General features: G+C 47.1%; 1 protein-coding gene across 1 annotated transcript; it reads left to right on the top strand.

Annotated features, from left to right (window-relative positions):
- Window positions 1–282: 282 nt before the first annotated feature.
- On the top strand, window positions 283–10219 carry LOC124527780 (leukocyte immunoglobulin-like receptor subfamily A member 6). Its single transcript, XM_047101002.1, is given in 9 exon segments — window positions 283–2542; window positions 2748–2783; window positions 2950–3234; window positions 3380–3679; window positions 3914–4069; window positions 4072–4194; window positions 4500–4799; window positions 9715–9762; window positions 9904–10219. Coding segments are annotated over 9 exon segments (1434 nt in total). The 5' UTR covers window positions 283–2493; the 3' UTR covers window positions 10041–10219.
- The last annotated feature ends 2366 nt before the right edge of the window (window positions 10220–12585 follow it).

Below are 12585 nucleotides of genomic sequence, written 5' to 3'. Positions count from 1 at the left end.
AGCAAACTGTAGAGGCAGGGTCGCCTACGTGACTTGTGGGGCAGCATAGAAAATGAACAGGCAGACAGGGAGACAAACTATAAGAGACTTTTAAATACAGAGAACAATCTAAGGGTCACTGGAGGGGAGGTGGGGGTGGGAGGGGAGATGGGCTAGATAGGTGATGGGCACTAAAGAGAGTACTTGTTGGGATGAACACTGGGTGTTATATGTAAGAGATGAATCACTGGGTTCTACTCCTGAAACCAATACTACACTCTATGTTAACTAACTTGAATTTAAATAAGTAAACTTTAGAAAAGAAAGATGCATTTTCCAAAGAAAGAAAGAAAATGAACAGGCAGTAGCCCACGTTCAAATACCAGTGTGGTGAGTGTAGAGCATGAGCCTAGTTTGGAGCCCTGTCTGATCATTCAGATCACCACCCATGCATTCAGATCCACACAGAGCAGAGGCCATCTGGTTATTGCACACGACAGTACAGATCAGCATTTTCTGATGCGTCCCAGGTGCCAGGGTCTGCACTGGGTGCTGCACACACCCCATTGCTGAGTCTTTACCAGAGAACTCTTAGGTAGGGGTCATCTCCTCCCTTATAAAGATGACCTCAGACTCCTGAAATAATTTGTCAAAATACACTGGATTAGGGCAACTGTCTACAAATAGGTCTGTTTCCAATTATCTGCCCATCCCACCTCACTGATGCCACCTTGGTAGAAAGCACAACATTGTCCTGGGACAGAAATTTGTAAAGAGAGTAGATCTCATAGTAAATGCTCTTACCACAATGCAAATCAAAAGAGAAAACAGAATTACATACAGGTAATCAAGCAGACACTTGGGCAAGTATGTTCATAGAAGGACTCAAAAGGCAAAAGTGAAACAATCCAAATGTCCAACAACTGAGAATGAATAAACAAACAAACATTAAAACCAAACCAACAAACCAAAACAAAATTATTAATTGTCTCCAACTAGTGCTTTGTGCGAAGCAGGAGACAGAATCCACAGTCCAGAAGAGCTCATATCTGGGGGACAAGACTGTGAGGAGGCAGGAATGACTCAGGTTTTGATGGAGAGAAGATGCTGCTGTCACAGAAAGAGAAAGTCAGAGAGAGGAAGTGTGTGAGGGAGAAACAAACCCACAAACCCAAGCCCAGATCGGAGGGGTGGTTCCCCCTGCGAGTCGCTGAACCGTATGATAACGTGCTTTCCATCCTTCTCATCTTGGGGTCACCCACACTATGACAGCCCCACTGGGTCCTCCAGTCAACTGAGGCAGGTGTGGGACACCTCTCAATTTCTCACTTCCTTCCACATCTCACATGATGACAATCCAGACAGTTTTGCCCTGGAACCCTCTTCCATGACCCCATCCAGCACCACAGTGAAGTGTAGTCAAAGACTCCAGATGTCATGTTGGAGCCACCATATGAGCTTCCTCCTGGTCCCCACTCCAACCCTCACCTCAGATGAAGTGTTTTATTCTCATGGCTCCAAACCTACCTGTCACTGACCCTCCCGTGCATACACGACCTGCCCACCTTTCTCCACCTTCCTCCCGTGAGACCCATGTCTCTACACATGGCCCTCCATGTGCTGACACCAGGCTGAGCTAACCTCTCCAGCCCCAGCAGGGCCCACTCCTCCCCACAAGCAAATTCACCTCAGTTCACCCCCTCCCTCCCCAGACCACACACACTGAGTTATAAATACACCTGTGTCTTCCCAGGATGTACTCGCCAAGCACATCTGAACACAGCAGACTCTTCCCAAACCTCCAAGGCCATGAAAACAACAAAGAACTCTCGCTGCCTCTCCCCACTCAATTGTGAATGTATTTGTTACAGAGATTATGTGAGTGGATCCCAAGAACCCACAACACCATGTAGAATTCAGATCAGCTCATCACGCAGTGGTCAGATTAAGGTCAGAGTGTTAACACTGCTGGCTATCAACACCATCCTCCTACAGAACATGAATCTCCAGGGCCTGGTGCCATGACTGGATGTGGTAACTACTCACTAAATGTTAGTTGATTGACAGGGTGGTGGAAGGAAGGAAGAGAATTTGCATTTACGGAACTCAGGAAAGGGAAGTGTCTCACCCAGATCACACAGCCTCTCTCTGTAAGAGGCCTGTAACTGGAACTGAAATTGGGCCGGCTCCCAGGCTAGGACCTCCCCCTGCCACTGCTGGTTCCGGGACCAGAGTCACTCTCTGGACTTGGGCTTGGCGGGGAACAGGCAGAGCGGCAGGGCCGTGTGGGGTCTGGTGAGACTCGCATCTGGTCTGAAAGGTCGCAGGGCCTCTGCTGTCGGGCGTCCTTCAGGGAGAGCAGAGCAAGGCCCCGGAGGGGGTGTTCCCCTTCCTGTAAGGCCTCTCGTGAGGAACCCATGATGGGGACCACAGAGCCTGGGCCATGTCACACCCTGGGCATGTGTCTGTCCCGTGGACTCTGAGGACTTTTAAGCTGTCTGCACCGCTGGGACCATGGGAGGCAGCGTCAGGACCCAGACCCTCACCGCCCTTCTGTGTCTCGGTGAGCTTTCTGGACAAGAGGAGGGATGGGTGGCTCCCGCCCTGCCCCCAGGCCCTGGGCCCTGAGAGACCTCAGGACTTGGGAGGCATGTTGGGGGCAGGACTTCTGGGGGCCAGAGAGTGACCCCCGTGGTCATTGGACCTGACTGGGCCTGGAACAGCTACCTGCGGGTGGGGGGACACTCTCACAGGGAACTCTCTTCCAGGGCTGTGTCGGGGTCCGTGGGACCAGGTACAGGCAAGTGAGTGCTCCCCAGACCTCCTGTTTCCACCCAACAACCCGCTGGGCAGCTGGGGGGCACAGAGGGTCTGGGCTGATGGTGACCAGTCCGGGAGGGGCCTTGGGGTGACAGGTGGGAAACAGGGGAGAAGGGCACCCTTGCAATTCCCCATCTGACTCCTTTCCAGGGTACCTTCCCAAACCCTCCATCAGGGCTGACCCCAGCCCCAATGTCACCAGGGGGACCCCTGTGACCATCTGGTGTCAGGCATCTCTGCAGGCTGATGTCTACTATCTGTATAAAGAGAGGGTCTCTGAACCCACGTCCATGGAGATCTCACAGGAGTCCAGCGACAAGGCCAGTTTCTCCCTCGGATTCATGAGTGCGCACAATGCAGGGCGGTACCAGTGTCAATATCACAGCAGGAACGGCTGGTCACAGCGGAGTGACCTCCTGCCCCTGGTGGTGACAGGTAAGGCAGAAGCTGGCCCCTCCCCTGGGGCCCCTCCTCCAGGTGGAAGGGAACAGAGTGTGGCCTCAGGGGACTCTCGCTCACTGTCCACACTGGGGTACGTGGGGCGATGGCCCCTTTAACACTGCCCCTCCTTCTCCCTCAGGAGTGTACGACCCACCCTCCCTCTCAGCCATCCCAGGCCCTGTGGTGGCCTCAGGAGGGAACGTGTCCCTCTCCTGTAGCTCACCACATCCATGGCAAACCTTCCGTCTGCTGAAGGAGGGGGGAGCTGACGCGCCCCGACACCTGGAATTGAAGTTCCCTCGTGAGAAGAGGCAGGCACTGTTCCCTGTGGGCCCCGTGAGCACCTCCCATGGGGGGACCTACAGGTGCTACGTTTCTCCAGCTTCCTACCCGTATGTGTGGTCACTCCCGAGTGACCCTCTGCACCTTCAGGTCACAGGTGAGGGGCCCCTGCCCTGCCCCACCTACTTCCTGGGCCCAAATGACTGACCTAAGCCGAGTGCCCAGTGGAGCCCTGGGGGTGATAGAAAGTGGGTGGGGCACTGGCCTCCTGAAGTCAGACGACACATGGAAGCTATGGTGGAGGGGGGGGGTGCTCATGAGAGCCTCGCCTCAGGCCCTGGGGCCAACGTGGGGTGTGCATCCCCTGGTGCCTCTGTCCCCTCCCGTCCAGGCGCCTACAGGGAGCCCACCCTCCCAGCCCAGTTGGGCTCACTAGTGCAGCCTGGAGACAACCTGACCCTCCAGTGTCACTCTGAGGCTGGATTTGACACATTCGCTCTGATGAAGGATGAGGGGCTCACGCCTCCCGTGTGTCTAGATGGGCAGCCCGGCCCAACTTCTCCCTGGGCTGTGTGACCCCCACCCACGGGGGCCAGTACAGATGTTATGGTGGACACAACCTCTCCTCCACATGGTCGGTCCCGAGTGCCCCCTTGGACATCCTGATCACAAGTGAGGAGCCCCCTCCCCTTGACCAGTCTGTTCAGGACCCTGGACACATGGTCACTGCTTGGGGTGATGGGATCCAGGCGGAGAGTCAGAAGCAGAGGCTGAGATGGGGCTGTGGTCTAAGGAAAGAGACTGAGAAACGGACAGTGAGGGCCAAGGAAATAAAGGACACTCATCAGAGAGACAAGAGAGGCTGAAAGGGAGTCACACAGAGTCCCAGCAGAGAGGACAGTCATCACCCAGCTCAGGGTCAAGGGTGTGTGAAGGGGGAAGCAGATCTATACAGGTCACGAATTTTCCTCCCACAGGCCTATACAGGAAACCGTCCCTCTCGGCCCAGCCGGGGCCCTCAGTGTCCTGGGGAGAGAATGTGACCCTGCAGTGTCGCTCGGAAATCTGGCTCGACACCTTCTACCTGTCCAAGGAGGGGTCATCTGCTCCTCCCCAGCACATTCGTCTGCAGGACACAACTGCACCTTATCAGGTCAACTTCAACATGAGTCCTGTGACCTCAGACCATGAGGGGACCTACAGGTGCTACGCCTCATCCAGCACCTCCCCCTACCTGTTGTCACACCCCAGTGACCCCCTGGAGCTGCTGGTCTCAGGTGAGGAACCCAGACTCTGTGTCCATTTTGGACCCAGACACTTGGGTCACTGCCCTGTTACGAGACAGCTTTGGGATGGGATGGGGAGGAGGAATAACAGGGGGATCAGCCACCGGGTGATCCCTCCCCACAGGGGATGGAAAAGATGGGGAGCCCCATGCCGTCTCCATGTGTTACCGCCACAAGAGGGACGGGGCAGCACCAGGTGGTTGCAGGGAGGAGACTGAAGAGTTTAAAGGACGAGCTTTGAGCAGAGCAGTGGTGCTGAGGGGGACATGAGGACCACAACCCACAGCCTCCTTCCTGTTCCAGACAGCATTAGGAATCTGCAGAGGGTCACCTCCATGGGCAATCCTCATGTCTGCCAGGAACAGAATCTTCTTAGCCTAGAGGAAACACAGCCTCCCCAGTCCTAGGCTGAACTTTGCTTTTCCTCTGCACTTCGAATATTTACAGAGAGGCAGTTCCCACAGGACCTGGGGCCAGGGGAGGTGGGAAGTGAAGGGAGGGGCCTCATGTGTGCAGCAGCATTGAGCTCATTGGTGCCCACTGGGTGGTAGTCAGTGTGAGGGGAAATGCATGAGGGAGAAGAAGCCCATTTGAGTGCAGAGAAAAGAGCAGACTCCGCCTCTGTCCTTGGTGCTGATATCTAGAAAATAAGAGGATCATGGCACCTATGGAAATAGGTCCACAATATGAAGGGCAGAGTAGGGGCGTCTCTCGTTTTCTGGTCAGGAGGATGGGGGTTCACTGGAAGTCATAACGCAGGTTGTGTCAGTTCAGCCACTCTTCACTGAGGCATTGACGAAATCCTATTCAGATCTGAGAGTTTGTTCTTTCAGTTGTCAAAGGCAGAATCCCATCCCCAATTTAAAAGACTAAATCGGTTCTGAACTTTGATGTCAGTAAATTCGGTGGAATTCCTCTCTCTTGGGACTTCAGTAACCACTGACATTTTTTGAAAGGAAGGAGGGAAAGGCTGGATTTCTCCCCAATTTCCGTGAGCACCCGATTGTCAGCTGGATCAGGCCATCCTCCAAAACATCTTTCATAAGATTTCATGTTTCCTATTCTCTCCTCCCATCTGAGTGGTACTTGTTATTTCTTGATATTTCTGTCGTCATTTGATCAAAGCCTATCTCATATCTGTAGATCTCTATATTTTTGTTCATGTGTCCATCTGCATTTTTATTTTGTCATTTATCTTTATTTTGCATTTCTTATCAGTCTTCATACCTAGATGACAAACTGAATAATTAGAAGCAATGTGAGTTATGGTAATCCTCGCTCCTAGAAAAATGCCTGATGTGTGGTGTAGAATCCATCATTTATTTTCAAAAAGAATAAATTGATAGCCAAAGAATAAAACTGCTTTGGAAATAATACAGTCACAAATCAGGGATGATAAGGAGCTGGCTGATGTGAAGGAATGATAAGTACCCAGACTTTCACTCCATCACACTCCTGATTCTCAGAGCAAAATGAAGCCTCAAATGTTTATTTTTTGCCTCCTAATTAGATGGAAGATGAGACGCTGGAGATGCTTCCCTCCAGGCGTTGAGATTGTCCTTAGCTAGTTTCAGGGACTCCCTAGACATGAGAGAAGAGATTACTTATGCATTCCTATGTCTCCTCAACCACACTCTATTTTTGACTCTCATGAGTAGTTGATACCCTCAGCCCATCACAAAACAAGCCAGACTCCAAGAAGATGAGTGAGGAGAAATTCTTGATTATGGCACTGGGCTGACAGGTTCAAATTCTGTCAATGAATGGAGGTGACACAGTGGACACGCAGGCATCCCAGCATGATTTCAGTCTGCCCTGATCACAACAATCACTGTGTCCACATTTGCTAGCCTCAAACAGCCAAGATTACACAGCAGAGAATCTCATCTAAATGGATGACCTTTCTGAGTTCCATCAGCTCAGAGACAGCCTTTAGGAAAGCCTGAGACGGTGACAAATGTGTGGATCTGGAGGCCTCCAAAGAGGAGGGTCCAGCCCAGGAGAGGGTGGAAAGAGTAGGGGCTTCCACACCAGGTGTCCCTGATTCTGCAGTTTCAGCAGAAATGAGAGTTAGGTGGGCTGGATGAGGCGTGGGTGAATGAGGATGATCATGAGTAGACAGAGGCCTCCTACTCACCTCCTGATGCCTCTATCTCAGAATCTGAACCGTGGTGTCAGCCTCCATGAGACACTCCCCTAGAGAAGAGCCTTCCCTCCTGTGGGCACCATTCTGTTGCCCCCTGTGCAGACCTGGGGGCCTTTGTGCCACTCGGGGCACAACCGAGACCAAGTGGGGCCACACACAGCTCCCAGGAGTAATTTAGTCACCTGTTTGCTTTTTTTTAAATCTTTTTATTAATTTGTCTATTTTGGGTTTGTTTGGTTTTAAATGTTATTTACTATAATTTTTATTTTATATTTCTAAGAAGTCAATTATTTTTCAATGGAACCCTTCTGACTTACTGATAATAATTACATCCATCACAAGAAAATTGAAATCTCGCCTCTTAATTTCCAGACTATACATATATTCTATTTGCATTAAATACCACATGATACTGATATCAACGTAAAATGTTAAGATGGATGTGAAGGTCTTTTTAAGGAAATACCTTCTTTTATCACTCAAATTATTTTCAGGCAAACACAGCAAAAATTTCTATTTTCTAAGCATAGAATTACTGACTTATCTATTTCAGTTTATTTTTCCATTACTTCAGGGGTTTATTAGGGAAAAAATCATTTTTAAACAACAAACAAGGAATTTTTCTCCAGACAACTGAACATCTCATGAACAATTATATTTTCTCCCTGAATTTGGCCATGGTGAGATACACTGAAGGCTCTTGACTTGTTCTATGACATCTATCATTCAAACACTCTGATGACATATGTCATTCATTCTTTTTTTTTTTCAATTTAATGTTTATTTATTTTTGAGAGAGAGAGACAGAGTGCAAGTGGGAGAGGGGCATGGAGAGAGGGAGACACAGAATCTGAAGCAGGCTCCAGGCTCCAAGCTATCAGCACAGAGCCTAACATGGGGCTTGAACTCACAAACTGTGAGATCATGACCTGAGCTGAAGTCGGACACTTAACTGACTGAGTTACCCAGGCACCTAATTCTTACTTTCTGAATTATATAAGCTTACTCAAAATTTTTACATGGAGATTATAAAAAGCAGTGACCTGAAATTGGTTTTTGTTTTTTGAAATCATTTTTTTTTCATTTTTAGGTCAAAGCAGTTAAAATATAGTTGAAGGATTACCTAAATTTTTTGCTCACCCAGTTTGCTAACACCACCGATTTTCTCTTCCTTACGACTTTGAGATCAAGACTGTGATGTCTTTCGTTCTGGACATTTATATGGAGAGAAGAGAGGTTATATTTTAAGATAAAAATCAAATAATTAGTCCTCTCTCCTTGAACCCTTACAGCAGTTTCTAGAGTTCTTCATGGCAGATAAAGAGAGAAACACAAGGAAAGAATGAGATGAGTAGGAAGAAGTGAAAGAGGAGGAATTGAAGGAGGAGGAGAAGGATGGTAATAATATTGATGATGATGAATATGACGGTGGTGATTATGACAGTGGTCACAGTCATGATGATGGTGGTGTTGATAGCAATGATGATGGTGATGATGTTGAATATGATGGTGGTTATTTTGATAGTGGTCATGATGATGATGACGGTGGTGATGGTGATGATGGTGGTGATGGTGATGATGATGATGATGATGATGATGATGATGGTGATGATGTGCAATATGCTGGTAATGGTGATGAATATGATGATAATGGTGGTGGTGATGATAATGAAGGTGATGATACCAATTATGATGATGATGAAGCTGGTGATGATGATGGTGATGATGAACATGGTGGTGGTAATGACCATGATTGTAGTTATGGTGATAATGATGCTGATGATGGCAGTGATGGTGATTATGGTGATGATGGTGATGATGGGATGGTGATAATGGTGATGATGGAAATTCCCTCATCTATCTTGTCACACCTGGTCCATTTCGTGTCCCCAGGCCCCTACATGCCACCTCCCTGTTCTCTTCTAGACCCTCATACAACCACAGACATGGCTTCATTCCTTACTGAAGAACATGCTTAGAACTTTTTGGGGACCTGCTCTTCCCAAAGCCTGTGACTCACCTTCTCTGGTCCTCATGTGACTCCCTTCAGTCTTCTCCTATTAAGGATTAAGCTGAAATGTCACCTCCAAGTGAGGCCTTCTCTGTGACACTGTTCAGAACTACCTGCATACATAGACTCACAGAGAATCACAATCCAAGGCATTTAATGTCCCACTAAGTTGATAACACCATTTAGAAAATATTATGAATCTGCATATGTGTGTGTATGTGTCACACTGTAAGTATACCTACCTATATGAAGAATGATTTAATGAAAGAACATCTGGATGAGGAATTTGCAAGTGAAGACTGAAAGTCTGACCTGGAGGAAGGAAGCTGCTGGAGACAGAGTGAAAGGGAACCTGCCCCAGAGTTTCAACCTTCTGTGCACCTGAAATTCAGGTTCCCGTGAAAACCAACCCCTCATCCATGGATCCTGGGTGCTCAGTTGTTGCATAAATACAAGCTTTTACACCTACAACTTCCCTTGCATGGTCCTGTACCTAGAATGAACAGGAGAATACAGGGGTTCAAGTGTTTCTGCACAGCAAAGTTCTGCTCCAAAAAGTCAGAAGAAAGTTGCAATTCACAAAACACAGGGAGACAGAAATAATCCAATGAGAACAGAGGGTATGCGTAGGGACTACATAATAGTTATTTCATGAGGAGTGGGGGAGATAGAAGAACCCACAGGCCAGGGGATAAGTTTGAGTTCATTCAGCTTCTCATCTTCCCCCACTTTTTATTTGTTCCCAAAAGCAGCTGACGCCATCCTCCCATCACAGAACAAGTCAGACCCCAACAGTGGTGAGTCGGCGAACCTGTCATGGGACTGGTGCAGAATGTGAAGTCTTGTCAAGGAGAGGCGGGTGCTCTGAGTGGACATCCAGCATCAGGACAATTTTTGTCTCCCTGACCTCAGTGTCCTCTTTTTTCCTCAATTCCTAGACTCCCACTCCAAAGATTACACGGTGGAGAATCTCATCCGCATGGGCATGGCTGGATTGATTCTGGTCGTCCTTGGGATTCTACTATTTTGGGATCACTCCAGTCAGAGGAGAATCCAAGATGAGGCCAGGAGGTAAACACAAGAGACAACAATGCCAACAGTTAGTGTGCCCGGGAATTTCCGCAATAGTATGTGGGCCCTGTGCCGTGTGAACTCCTCACTCGTCATTGTGAGGAGGAGGACTCATGGCTCATGTACAGGGAAAATGCCTAGACTGTTCTGCCATTAAACTGTGGACTCTTCTTCCCAACCATGGTTGGGTTGTCTTGACTGGCTCTTGTCTTTCCCCTTTCGCTGAAACCAGCTTATATCCCACATTGTAGATAACACTCCACACCTCCATATACCATCACGCTCTGGCACAGTTTTAGATAACCCATTTTCCTCCACTTCTAATCACCATGTACCTTGAGGTCCATGAAGAGGTCTCCATCCCTTCAGTTCAGATAATGCAGGCTGTCTTATTTTATTTTATTTTTTGAGATTATCAAATGAATTATTTATTTATTTATTTTTAATATGGAATTTATTGTCAAATTGGCTTCCATACAACACCCAGTGCTCATCCCAACAGGTGCCCTCCTTAATGCCCATCACCCACCCTCCCTCCCTCCCACCCCCCATCAACCCTCCATTTCTTCTCAGTTTTTAAGAGTCTCTTATGGTTTTCCTCCCTCTCTCTCTAACTTTTTTTTTCCTTCCCTTCCCCCATGGTCTTCTGTTAAGTTTCTCAGGATCCACAAAAAAGAGAAAACATATGGTATCTGTATTTCTCTGTATGACTTATTTCACTTAGCATAACACTCTCCAGTTCCATCCACATTGCTACAAAAGGCCAGATTTCATTCTTTCTCATTGCCAAGTAGTATTCCATTGTATATATAAACCACAATTTCTTTATCCATTCATCAGCTGATGGACATTTAGGCTCTTTCCATAATTTGGCTATTGTTGAAAGTGCTGCTATAAACATTGGGGTACAAGTGCCCCCATGCATCAGCACTCTTGTATCCCTTGGGTAAATTCCTAGCAGTGCTATTTCTGGGTCATAGGGTAGATCTATTTTTAATTTTTTGAGGAACCTCCACACTGTTTTCCAGAGTGGCTGCACCAGTTTGCATTCCCACCAACAGTGCAAGAGGGTTCCCGTTTCTCCACATTTTCCTGATTTGTTCATTTTAGCCACTCCAACCGGCGTGAAGTGATATCTCAGTGTGGTTTTGATTTGTATTTCCCTGATGAGGAGTGATGTTGAGCATCTTTTCCTGTGCCTGTTGGCCATCTGGATGTCTTCTTTTGAGAAGTGTCTATTCATGTTTTAATGCAGGCTGTTTTAAAGAATCATAAATCAGCTAAAAAGACGCAGCCTGAATGAGATAAATCCACAAAATACCCAACAACTTCTATGCATCGCTTCACTTCCATCACCTGGTCTGCACTGCCTCTGAGAAACCCACTGTGCAAAATGCTAATTTGTGGCATTGACCAGTGTCTCTGGTGTATCTTCTCCCTTCATAAGCAATAACAAAGTGCCACTGTGAGGTCCCGATGGGGAGCCATGTGCAGAACTGATGTCACAAAACAGTACAAGCCAACATAGGATCCCTTTAATGCCACTCTGCTGGCCCCAAAGTGCACTGGTGTTTCCCAGTATTTGATGTGTAATGTAACAATTGTTTCTACTTCTCTTTATGGCACAGTTTCAGTGAAATCACAAGACCGAAGCTCCAGCACATCCAGATGAGATGCAAAGAGAAAAAGTATAATATCAATCATGGGAGAGGGACGTGAGCACACTACCTAATACATTACTTGTAGGATGCAAGTTACATGAAATTGAGAGATGGGATTATACTTCTCTCCTTACAGCGAGAGACACATAGCTGTGATCTCTTGTAGCTTGAACTACAAACTTTAGTAGCTGTGTACTACTGCTCTTGTAGCTGTGAACTACAAACTTTAGAGAATATTATACATACATACCAAAATTCATTCACAAGAACACTGACAAGAGATACTCATATTAACCAAAAATCATCATCAGATTATATGCACAGGCAAGAAAAGAGGAAACACAGAAAACTTATGATCTATGTAGGATGTACAAAATTGTACATTCTATATCTGTAAAAATACACCAATAGATTGCAAATGATCGTGTATTTTTACGTTCAAACATGAGAGTGAAAATGTAAGATTATGAAAACCAGGATTATTCTATCCTCATTTAATATGATCTTATCTTATTGATGACATCTATGAAGACCTTATTTCCAAAAAACATGTATTCACAGGTACCTGGGATGAAGACTTGAATGTATCATTTGGGTGACATAATTCAATCACAAAAGCAACCCAATATACACAGGGATGAATTAAGCAGAGAAGGTGCAATATTTACATGTTAGGTTTGTTTTTTTTTTTAATATGCTGAAAGAAATTTGAAAAGACCTAAGTCAATGGAATGGCATCCCAGGATCACAGCTTGGAAGAAGTGATGTGGTAAAAGTGATGATACCTACTCTCCCAGGCAATCTACCAGATCAATTCAATCCCTATCAAAGTCCCAAAGGCTGTTTCAGCAGAAATGAAAAAGACAAATCTTTAATGCAAAGTTTGCA

The sequence above is a fragment of the Lynx rufus genome, unplaced genomic scaffold, assembly GCF_022079265.1.
Source record: "Lynx rufus isolate CCGP_SWC_20201006 ecotype Redwood Valley unplaced genomic scaffold, mLynRuf1.p SCAF_54, whole genome shotgun sequence".
NCBI classification, from domain to species: Eukaryota; Metazoa; Chordata; class Mammalia; order Carnivora; family Felidae; genus Lynx; species Lynx rufus.
The sequence above is the reverse complement of the archived record's forward strand: the minus strand, read 5'-3'. Positions and strand labels throughout refer to the sequence as shown.